Raw genomic sequence first — 12151 nt, forward strand, 5'->3', positions numbered from 1 at the left:
TTTTTCCCAAGTAAGGCTCCTAACAGAGACGTGCTTCCAGAGTGGTAGAAGTAAAATCATACCATGTTGGTAGTGCTAATAATACTGGAAAAATTCCTTTAAGACCCTTGAATTAAAGTTGCTAAAGGACCAAATGTTTGTATAATTTTCATTAATGTAGGAACTGATTAAAATGGCTCCAGTACATTAGAAATAATGTGGGTTTACTCTAAATCACTGCTTAGCAGGAGTAATTCAGTAAGACAGCTGCTTGAGGAAGAAGCCATGCACAAGTTGGAGGTGGAAATTCATGAGTTCCAGGTGACTGTGAACCTGCATGAAGGTCTTTGCAGGTTATTAGACAACTTTATGCCAAAATATATTTTGCTTTTTTTCTCTTAACATTCAGCTAGTAAGAAAAAAGCAACTGATTAAATGTGCATGTGCTCATAAGTAACTTGTGTTAAAAGTGTCTGTTAATAGTATGCCAGTGTCTCAAAAGTGGACCAAGTATGCTGAAACTGATGTGCTACCATGAGATTTGTCTTTCTAAATGAAATGCTATCAAGAGTAACTACAGAAAGAGTAACTATATAAAGAACGCTTACTAACAACTCCTATTTTTTTTTTTAAAAGCCAATTGAGATTGTATAGCCCTGATTTGTTCCTGTTAACTTCTGCTTTTTAGGCAGTTGAGTCAATCCAGGCTGAAGATGAGAGTGCAAAACTCTGCAAACGTAGGATTGAACACCTGAAAGAACACAGTAGTGACCAGCCAGCTGCTGCAAACATGTGGAAGAAGAAACGAATGGACCGTATGATGGTGGAACACCTCCTACGCTGTGGTTACTACAACACAGCTGTAAAACTAGCAAGACAAAGTGGTATTGAGGTTGGTAACATACACTAAAAAATGGTACTGAAGAGGAAACTAGTAAATACAAGCAAGCTGCTTCAGTTCTTTAGCAGCTTTTTCATGAACTAGTGCCTTTGTTACTATTATTTATCTATTAGTATTTCTAGGGCTGAGTATGTTTTCCTTACACAGAAATATAATTTATGTGAAGTATTTAATAAGCTGAAACTGAAGGCAGAACATTTAAAAGTCAAGAAGTTTATCTAGAAGCATTTGTGACTAAAAGTTAAGATTTTTTTTTTCTGCAAATGTCATGCTGAATTTGGTCTGTAGGCTGCTGATTAAGCTTTTGGTAGAGCCTCCCATTTGTCTTAAATGACTTGTGTAGAGGTGATTGGGCAGGATAGCATATGCTGATTGCTGGGACAACTGTTGTATTGTATCCTAGTACCTAATGCATGCTGACTTGCACTTCAGAAAATAAATTGACGAATGATTGAGGTATTTAAATAGCCTGTATATAGTCAGCACAGATTTTATGCAGTTCTCTTTATTTCCCCATCTAAAATTCCATGGCTGTCATTTTCCTTTTCATTTGGTATCTACTTGGTTCTGCTTCTATCTCATAAATGCTTAAGTGTTTGAAATGTGTTGTTTCATAGTAGCCTGGATTTGACACACCTTGGCATAGCTTCTTTATGCTATGATGAATCTGCACTGCTGTCCTCTCATAACCATGTAGACATTAAATCACAGAATTGCTCAGGTTGGAAAAGACCTTACAGATCATGGAATCCAACCACACTACCCTAACTCTAACAACCCTCTGCTAAATCATGTCCCTGAGCACCACATCCAAATGGTTTTTAAACACATCCAGGCATGGTGACTCAACCACCTCCCTGGGGAGCCCATTCCAGTGCTTTACAACCCTTTCTGTAAAGCAGTTTTCCCTGATATCCAACCTAAACTTACCCTGACGCAACTTGAGGCCGTTTCCCCTCGTCCTGTCACCAGTGAGAAGAGACCAACCCCACCCTTGCTGTAAGCACTTCTCAGATACTGGAAGAGAGCAACAAGGTCTCCCCTCAGCCTCCTTTTCCTCGGACTGAACAGCATCAGTTCCTTCACTCTATCCTTGTAGGGCATATTCTCCAAGCTCTTTGCAAGCCTTGTTGCCCATCTTTGGACCTGAAAACTGATTTTAATGAATTTCTGTTCCCTTAAAGTCATGTTTTGCTAAACTTTAGGTAAAATTTACTATTTGCTCCTCAGTGATTCTTGTTGTTTTTTTTTTTTTTTAAAGTTCTTTTGATATTCTTAATGCCAGAAGGTATGTAGTTCATCTTAAAATTGTCTGTGATGATAGTTGCAGAGTTAAGTGGTATTGTGAAGTATGTACTTGGCTTCTCCTAGGTGATGTAGCTGAGCACCTCAGTGAGCCAGCTGAGGTGAAGAGATTTTAGTTACTGATGTCAAATTAGAACATATGGGCCTGTTGTTTCTGGGCATACCAGTCTGGTCCTGCTCAGTCTGCATTGATAGTGGTAAACACCATTGAAGAAACAAAAAGGTTGAAGGAAAAAGGGGAAGAAATGAGTTACCAGCTGTTAATAGGAAATAATTTTACTCTTGCTTGCTGAAAGACTTGCTGCACTGAATCATTAAAGCAGAGCAAGACAGTTGTTCCATTCAGGGATGCTGTAATTGCTGGTCAGCAGCACTTCTGGCAGAACTTACAGTGAAGGGGAAAAATATGCTTGAATAAGTAATCATAGAATGGCTTGAGGTGCAAGAGACCTTTAAGGTCATTTAGTTTGAATTCCCTGCTATAGGCAGGGCCTTGTCCCACTAGACCAGGTTGCCAAAGCTCCATTCAGACTGGTCTTGAATGCCGCCGGGGATGGGGCACTCCGATGGAATGGACAGAGGTTGTGAATGTTCAGTTTTGGTTATGTGGAAAGTCCCTTATGATAGATTACAAGACAGTGGTATGAGGCATTGCACTTGTGAAGCTTCTCAGCTTTTTACTCTACTGAACAGAAGCTTTTGTTTTTGTTTATTTTCAAATAAGCTCATTTAACTGCTGCCTCCAAGCTGAAGTATTTTTATTTACATAATATCCAAGTGTAATGCAGCTTAGTTGTACATGTGGTGAACTTATTTCTTCCAGCTTGCTAAAACTATGCACTTGATGCTCACATTTACTCTGACTGAGGATATACATCCCTCAGTATCTCAACATTGTATTGATCTTTTACAGTACAGTAAATGGCTTTTGCAGCAGTAGGATAATGAGGCTTGATAGTTGCACAGAATCTGTGCTGTTTTGAGTTCACTAACAGACTGCTTTTCTGCTCTTTATTCCTCTCACTGGAAGATGTGGGCACTGAGTCATTCTCTAATGCTTAGTAATGCAACTCTGCTCTGGAGATTACGAAATATCATGATATTTTTCTCTGATCCCCAGTAATCTTTCTGTTTACTGTAGTCCCAACTGTAATTTTGATAAATGTCTCTACCACTGCAGAGTTCAGGATCACATTTTCTGCTGTAAATCTGGTTATGTCTATTACCTGCTTTTTTTACATACCAAGACAATGTGATTACTGCTCAGTAGGCATTACACTCTTAAGTAGGAATCTGGAAAAAGGCCTGCAATGCCTGCATGATTGAGAGCAGCTCCTGTTTTCATTTTTTTAATTTTGCTTTTGTGATTCTCTCCTTGTGCATTTTTATGCTGCTTTTTTTTTTTTCCCCATGTCTGGGGGGCGACTCTTCCTGAAATCCTGAGCTGTTATAAATGAAGATTAGATCTTTTTTTTTTTTTTTTTTTTTTTTTTTTTTTTTTAAGTACAGCAGCTAGGATCAAACAATTGATTATGACCTTATATTCAGTTTAAGGCCAGTCATGAGTGAGGTAGAACAGAAGTCACAACTGGGTCCAGTACTGCTCAGTGTCATTCATCATGAAGTAGGTGATGGGACAGTGTCCTTAAAGTCTGCAGGTGGTGAGAGTTAGGATCTGTGATTGATACAGCAGAGAGTTGTGCTCCCCTTGCAGGTATTTTGAGCAACTGGAATAAATGAGCAAACAAGAACCTCATGAGGCTCTGTGAAGGGAGTCCCATACCTAGGAAAGTGTAACTCCATGCCACCAGTATGTGCTGTGTGTGATTGAAAGGCAGCTTTGCAGAAAGGGAAGGGGATGATGGGTGGTGAGGCTGGTGGGCAAGCTGAACATGACAGCGATGCACCTTTCTGACACGATCTCCTTAACAGCATTCTGGGTTGCATTGAGATAAGTGTTGCCAGCAAGTGGACGAATGTGATCCATCCCCTCTACTCAATACTCTTTAGACTTGCCTGGTGTTCTTCATCTATTTCTGGGGTCCCCAGCAGACATACTGGGGCAGTGGGTCTCTCTGTTCTTGGAGATGTTTAAAACCAGACTGGACTGACATGGTCCTAAGTAACCTGTTCTACTCAGCCCTCCTTTGAGCAAAGGGGTTGGACTGAATTTTGAGAATTACCAACCTTAGTTATTCTTGTTATTGTGGTTGCAGACCAAATGGCAAAACATGGTATTTGCTGTTGTTTAAACGGCTGAGCTTTTTCCATTTCAGTTGCATCTTGGGGATCCTAGATTAGGTATTTTTCAATAGTTGTTAGACCAGTCTTGGGAACAAGTTTCAGCCTGTGTGTTTAAAGTTCATTACGTGGCTTCTGAATGCCAAGAGACCTGCAGAGCTGCTATGGTACTTCATGGGTGGAAACAGCTTAGAAGTTACTCTGCGTCAGTGGCCAAAAGCCATTAAATCATTCACATGTTTGCCAGTAGTACATAGCAGACAGTTTGCTTGCAGGTTGACTCACCATAGTGTCTAATTTTAATAATTATTGATGGGCTGAGGCAAATTCTAGTCTGCTTACTAAATTAAATATCTTAACAAGAATTAGATTCTTGAATTCATGACAAGGAAGATAAGCACTTAAAAGTTGTGGTTATAAGCTAGGAAGCAAATGGCTATGAAAAGTGCTGATGTGAAAATCATATGGAAGTTTAAATGCCAGAACTAACTAGCTCAATGTAGAAATAAGTTATAGTGCACAGCTCAGCTTATAGGTTATAAAGCATAATACGGGAACTAAAGCTGGTACTATGTATTTGTATGTCATGTCTTAAAGGAATCACAGAATGGCCAGGATTGGAAGGGACCTCAAGGATCTGAATCTCCAGCCCCCCTGCCATGTGCAGGGCCACTGACCTCCCCATTTAGTACTGGACCAGGCTGCCCAGGGCCACCTGGCCTTGAACACCCCTAGGGACAAGGCATCCACAGCCCCTCTTTGGGCAGCCTGTTCCAGCACCTCACCAGTCTCATACTAAAGAACTTCCCTCTGACACCCAACCTAAATCTTCCCTCCCTCAAAACCATTTCCCGTTGTCCTGCTTTTATCTACCCTTTCAAAGACTTGAACAGCAGTACTGGGAATGGAAATGTATATAAAAACATGAGTCATGTTAAAGTAAGAGCTGACAATCAAGGACAGAAATGTCATGCTTGTGCCAAAGTAAATGTAGGGGGGAGAGGATTCTATTGCACTTTTTTTTCTTGATGTTTTCTAACTCCCTAATGAAGTGAAAAGTGGTTTGGATTGAAGTTACAAGCTAGATGTTAAAGGTGTTTCTTTTATTGCATGTAAATGAAGCTCATCAGTATCAGCTTGTTACACTTGATGATCTTACTCTGACTCCGTTGTGACCTTGCAGTGCAACACCAACATAAAAATGTATATTTTCATTTACAGATTCATATATTCAGTTAGCTGGCAGAGTTGTCTTTGATCTTAGTGTTGGCGTCCCATGTTCTGCTGTGTTAAATGTTGGTACAGTTCTGTGCCACTAGCTGATCAGCAAATCTCACAGAATGGCCAGGGTTGGAAGGGACCTCAAGGATCATGAGTCTTCAACCCCCCTGCCACATGCACAGCCACCAACCTCCACATTCAAAACTAGACCAGACTGCCCAGGGCCCCATCCAATCAGGCCTTGAACACCTCCAGGGACAGGGCATCCACAGCCTCTCTGGGCAGCCTGTTCCAGCACCTCGCCGCTCCCTCTGTGAAGAACTTCCCCCTGACACCCAACCGAAATCTTCCCTCCCTCAACTTCAAACCATTTCCCCTTGTCCTGCTGTTATCAACCCTTTCAAAGAGGGTTGACCTTTCCTGTTTGTAGGCTCCCTTAGGTACTGAAAGGCTGCAATGAGGTCACCCCGCAGCCTTCTTTTCTCCAGGCTGAACAAGCCCAGCTCCCTCAGCCTGTCTTCATAGGGGAGGTGCTCCAGCCCTCTGATCATCTTTGTTGCCCTCCTCTGGACCCTCTCCAACAGCTCCCTGTCTTTGTTGTACTGGGGGCTCCAGACCTGGCCACAGTACTCCAGATGGAGCCTCTCAAGAGCAGAGTAGAGGGGGACAATCACCTCTTGCCCCTGCTGGCCACCCCTCTTCTGATGGAGCCCAAGATACCATTTGCTTTCCAAGCTGCAAGAGCACACTGCTGGCTCTGATCTAGTTCTGGAGGTGCAGTGTCTGAGTAGGAGGTTGGTTGTTGTTTGTAGGGAAGTTTTTGTGGTTAAGTGTGCTGCCTTTGTTTGTCTGTTGGAGGGTTGTTTTATGAATTTGGTGCTTTTTCTAGCCTCTTTAATAAGCTAGGTAGAAAAAGCTTCCTTATGTTCTGTTTAATATGTTACAACAGCAATTTTGCCAATATTGTGGAAAAACAAATTACATTCTGAAATTGTCACTCTATGCTGTAAATATTCTTTGCTTAGTTTATCATAGCATGATAAATTTTCCTGCCTTACTGCATGTGTTGGGCAAGTTGTGCTATCACTTTTTTCTGAAATAGATGCTTTAAATTTATACTGTGTGTTAGGTCAGGGAGCAAATGAATCAAAAATCTGAGTGGCAGAAGAGCTGCTATACTCTATGGTGTGTATTGGGGGAGCATTGGCAATGAAGTTCCATATGCAAGAGAGCACTTGAAATAAATAGTTCTACAATATTAAGTTAAATTGACCTTGCTTTGTAGGTTCTGCATGCCAATCAGTTTTGCAAATTAATGGTCTTAGATCAGTGATTAAGTAGATGCACGATCCTTACGAGATACTTAGCTAAACATTTGTGTTAATGCCGGTTTGCTTTTTGCTTTTGAGAATTGTTGGAAGAAAATAAATTCTGTCATTGACTTCCAAAGCTTTATGACTGTTGTGAGCATTGGCCTATGTTACAAGGGCTTCTTGACACTTCAAGCAGTGCTTCACCAGTTATGAACTGTTCTAAAGAAAATCACTTTCTTGGTGTGGGAATTCAGATCTTAGCTGTTTTGGTTTTTTTTTCTCAAGCAAAACTTCTAAGTTTCTGGTCACTGTTAGTCCCTGTAGAATACAAAAGCGTAGCAGACACTGGAAAAGCCATTCTGGAAGTACTTATCTTTGAAACTGGTGTGGCAAATATTCCTTTCACTTGCGGTCAAAATCTAATTCAAAAATACAGCAGTCACTGTCTCAATAAGTTGATCTGCTTTTCTCCCTTCTATATAATTTGGTCCAGTTTTTCCTCTTTTCTATTTCATAGACACAGCTTCAGTTTTAATTATTTGGAAATAACTTTGGACAGATTAATTAACTCTGAATATTTGTAAAAATGCCTGCAGCAAACTCAGGTATTCCATCTAATTTGGCTGTGAGGAGTCATGAATTCTTATTTTGATGACCTTTAGAATAAGAGAGATTTATATTCCTCTAGACAAGCTGTATGGCTTTTGACCAAGTGGCTGCTCTCTTCATTAGGTAGCCCATCTCAAATTACCCCTGCCTTTAAGCTAAAGATTCTCTCTTTGCTTTATTGACGAAAGAAATCCTCAAAACTGTAAAATGGATCTTCGAACTGAAACTTGAGATGACTGCTGAATGATTTCTTTTATGGAGCAAAACCTGATGCCAGATCTGCATCTCGTGAAATCTTGCTTTTCCTGAGTAACTTCATCTTCCTACTCACTAAAGAGTCTGGGCCCCAAATGCCTGAAATGATCATTTCCACTGAATTGCTACAACTAAAGGAAGTAGGAGTGAAATCTCGATCTAAAAGCTGCATAATATTGATTCAGTGTTCTTGATGCTTTCTACTTGGAATAGGAGGAATATTAGTAATATGATTGCTTCAGTAGGAGATAAGTACATGTGCTTATGGAACCTTAAGTTTGCATAAAGGAGGCCATGTGATGTTCAAGCTGAGCTAATGCTTCCTGTAACTGTCACAACACTGTACACTTAGAAATCTTGAAGATGTGGTCCAGGTGTTATGCAAGCACTTGAGTATATATTCATCAAAGTAAGTTTATATTCGTAATGCTTCTGTTTTAAACAGGTAAATAAAATTTGTGATAATACTTGCGTGTAGCCTTTGCCTTGCTGTTACACAGAATACAGATAGGTTGACTTTGTAATTGCAGGCTGAATGGCAAAAGCTAGTTTGTCTGAAACTGTCTGTTGTGTCCTTCTCCTATGATTCCCACACTGGAGAGGTTGGAGGAGGCTGCCTGTAAAAGAGCTGCTGAGCTGGCCAGGCTGTTACCTTACAGTGCTGAGCTGTACACTAGCAACTCAGGAGCTCCTCCAAATGTTCTTAGTGTAGGCATGGGAACTTCCAGTACATTGATATAATGAACATCTGAGTGTGTTCATCTGAATTTCCAAGTGCTTTAATTCCTGAACAGCCTTACATGTGCAGTTTGTCTCCAGCATCTTTGGGAGTTACAATTATGTAAATATGTAATCGTCCCGATCAATCCAGAATAACAAACTTTCTCATTACAAATCATTTGACACTTCAAAGCCAACAACATGAAGTGTGCTGTGATGTTGAGGCTGTGTTTCCAGTTTTCTTTTAGACAAAATGGATTACCTTCTTGTAAATAATATACCTAACAGATACTTTATTTCAAAATCTTAATCTGAAAGGCTAGCAAAATGTCCTGTTTAAATTCAAGATTCTTGAAGTGAAATACTATCTAATGGTAGAATGGAGTTCTCAAGTGGAGACTGTCTAGATGTGTGAGGTTTGCTTTCATTTATGCCTCTGATATTTTCCTTACGCATTCTTCTTTCCAGACATTCCTTCAAAATGTAAATGTTGATCTACATGCTATGAGTTCTCCTGCTGCTCTACTGGTGACAGGAGTTCAATTTTGTCCACACTGTTAGGGCAGACTGTTCCTGCTTGGGTGATGGCAGTGCTTTGTGCCCACCTGGCCAGGGGTTGGTGTTCTTTCCTCAACCAGAAGGGGCTACTACAGAAAACAGAGTGGTGAGCAGAAGCTTTTTTCTGCCTGCGGTTGCATCTTCAAAGCTCTGAAGGCTTTCTGCACTAGTCTGGTGTAGACATGACTGTGTGAAGCCTGGTATAATGTCCTGCTGGGTAAGGTGCAGCTATTTGCTGAGTTACAGAAGCTGCTGAGACAGGATGAGAGGCTTTGGGAGAACAACTTGCTATAATAACCAGCCTAGCTAGCTGCACTATGAGGCTCCACCAAAATGACTGATGTGTGTGAGGACAAGTAGGCAAACAAAACAGTTCTTTGTTTGCCTGTGGAGCAGTCAGAAGCAGAATCTGTTTCTTTTGGTCTCTCTACTTCAGTAAGCAGTTGGAGACGATGGCAGGTGATTGAAAGATGTAAGGAGCAGGCTTGGGGAGTAGCTTGGTAAGTGAACTGCAAGGTACAGGAGCAGAAAACAGTAATTTGAGGGACTACTTCATCAAGTGGAGAAAGGCGTAAGAAAGAAGCAGTGCATGGAATCAGAAGTTTAAAAAAAAGTTTAATTTGAAATGAAATGAACTTGTAAGTTTATTCACTAGAACCAATTGCCAAAAGAAGTAGCACCATTGCTTCATGCCAGGCAGTATTCTGACAGTCACAGTGTTACTGGGGTCCTCTAGAAATAACTGGGTAAAATAGAAGTCTAAGCTATATAGAGGTCACAGAAGGTGCTCTCATGCAAAAGCTCAACTATGTACACCATGGAATACTGTGTTTACTTTGTAGACAAAACCTTCTCTGCTTTGTCTGTTGATGGATCTGTGGTTTGGCTGTCTCTCTGCTTTTTTCATACAACTAGCTTTGCAGCTGGCTTCTGAGTAGGGCATTCCATCATTTAGTCTGTTTATTTTCTCTGTAGTGCCGTTAATGTGTAGCATTATAACACTTAATAGTAGCTTAATGAACTTCAGGCAACATTATTTTATGAGCAAAGAGTAAGGAGACCTCTTAATGTTAATTTGTGCCTCTTTTTAACAGATCTTTAACTGTGATGTTGCTGGTTTGTTACTACCTATGCTTTTGTTTTATTTTTTCTGCCTTCTGTCTCAGTGCGATTTTTTTTTTTTTTTTTTTTTTTTTTTTTTTTAATATTCTGAATTCACTATGAAGGATGGGTTCTTACAACCTGTAGTGTTTCCCTTTTGCTGTATAGGGGCAAAAGAACGGACCTGTCAGGCACTGTGGTATGTTCTAGTCTAGACTGACACATTGTCACTCTTTCTGCATTGCAGAAGAATGGTAGCCTCCTTCTTCCCTGCTGGTTCCTGTTGTCTAGCATTGTAGGTGTTTGCATCTGCTTTATTCCTGAGCTGTGTGATGATAGATGCACTGTCAGGGCAGCTCCTGCACTTGCTGTGTATTCATCACAGAAGAAAATCTAACAAATCAGTATACGAGTATGTAACACTGAAGTTACCTTTTGTTTGTAGCTGTTCATTGCTGCGCTTCTGTCTGTTTTATAACTGCTTCCTAAACTCTGCTGGAGGTTAGGCTGCATGTTCAAGATAGATAGCTCAATATCTGAGTACTCACTGAAAGCTTGATACAGCTTTTTTTTAACTTATTCTAGAGTGATCCAAGTGTTTACTGTATTTCATATACAGAGGGTTTAAATGGATGTTTACTGTACTACTGAATGCTTAAGTATTTCAGCAAAACCTTTTTTAGTATGAGAATGGTGCTCTTATGCTTGTAGTATCTATAGGAAGTCAATCTCACTTCATACTGTCATACATCCACTTGGCATCAAGCTTGGTTCTTGTTTGGGAATAGACTTAAAAATAGCAAATGACTGGCTTGTTAAAAGTGATTTGTAGTGAAGTTCAGAATTTTACCTGCTGTGAAACAAACTACCTCTTGCACATGTTGCTGTCTCTTGGTTATGACTGGAACTAAGAAATAATTTGTAATTTCATCATAAAGTTTTAATTTACTCAGTGTGTGATTACAGTCTAAAGATGGATAAACAAGTTCTGACAAAATGGATGAAGGATTCTGCATCTGTGCTGATCTTTAAATAGGAGGTTGGAGCTTTCTGAAGATGTCCCGGGGGAATCTTGCATTGCCATCTTTGAAGAGGTCACTTCTATAAGTCAGTAAAAGAAAGCTCTTTGGTTGAATTACTGCTGTCTTAGACTGTGATGCAGTTAGCTTGCAGTGAAGTGAATAAAGTTTGTCTGTGTCTTGGAATAAAGGAATCCTGTGCAAATATGTATTGTCAGCAGTTGTGCAAGTCCTACAGAGCAAGAAAGACAAACAAGTTTGGCATTCATTATTCTTAGCAAGACTTTGCTGTATTTATTTCCTACCAGTAAGTGCATTTGCTGCTTTTTCTCCAGTTCACTACTGAATTCTGTTTCAATATAGGACCTTAGTTACACACTTTGCTTAAATTTAAATCAAAGGTAGTTCACATTTGAATGTGTGATGGCAGATTGCTCATTTGCTATAAAATTTTGCAGTAGAAAAGCTTTGTAGCATGCATAGTTGTGTTCAATTTTAAATTTATGTAAAGTCAAAATATCTGTAACTTAAGAGCAAGTTATCTGACTGCCTTTAGTATGCACCTTTTCATTTCTCAGCTGTTCTTCTCACACAATGTTCAGGTTGGTTATTTTTCAACAACCATATGAGTTCATGAAATTGAGCCCATTTTTTCATGTTCTCTCAGTTTTTATGCCTTCAATTAGTGTTTTTGTTGATTGTTTTTCATACCAAGGAAAGTCTCCAAGGACTATGGGAACTCTAACTGGCTTCCTTGCAGGTTTGTCCTGCAGTTGGTATAAACTTAAGTCTAAATGTTCCTTCTAGGAAGAAAAGTTTTCAGTCTTTCAGGTGCAGTTTGGTATCTAACTAGTGGTTAGTGTTTGCACCTGGTCTCCAGTCGGGGTGGGTGCCGGAGCTTCTTGAAAATGGGGTGCTGCTGCTCGGGT

The 12151-nt window shown here is 40.1% G+C and overlaps 1 protein-coding gene across 3 annotated transcripts in view; it reads left to right on the forward strand.

Annotated features, from left to right (window-relative positions):
- Positions 1 to 12151, forward strand: part of MAEA (macrophage erythroblast attacher, E3 ubiquitin ligase) — a 46979-nt gene that overhangs the window by 18400 nt on the left and 16428 nt on the right. For all 3 annotated transcript variants that reach the window (XM_042812307.1, XM_042812306.1, XM_042812309.1), the window contains one exon: positions 668 to 871. In XM_042812307.1, coding sequence (XP_042668241.1) covers positions 668 to 871 — 204 coding nt within the window. The remainder of the gene's footprint in view (positions 1 to 667; positions 872 to 12151) is intronic.

Source organism: Centrocercus urophasianus, unplaced genomic scaffold (genome assembly GCF_019232065.1).
Source record: "Centrocercus urophasianus isolate 14NV4802_14NV808 unplaced genomic scaffold, USGS_Curo_1.0 seq_13, whole genome shotgun sequence".
Lineage (NCBI taxonomy): Eukaryota > Metazoa > Chordata > Aves > Galliformes > Phasianidae > Centrocercus > Centrocercus urophasianus.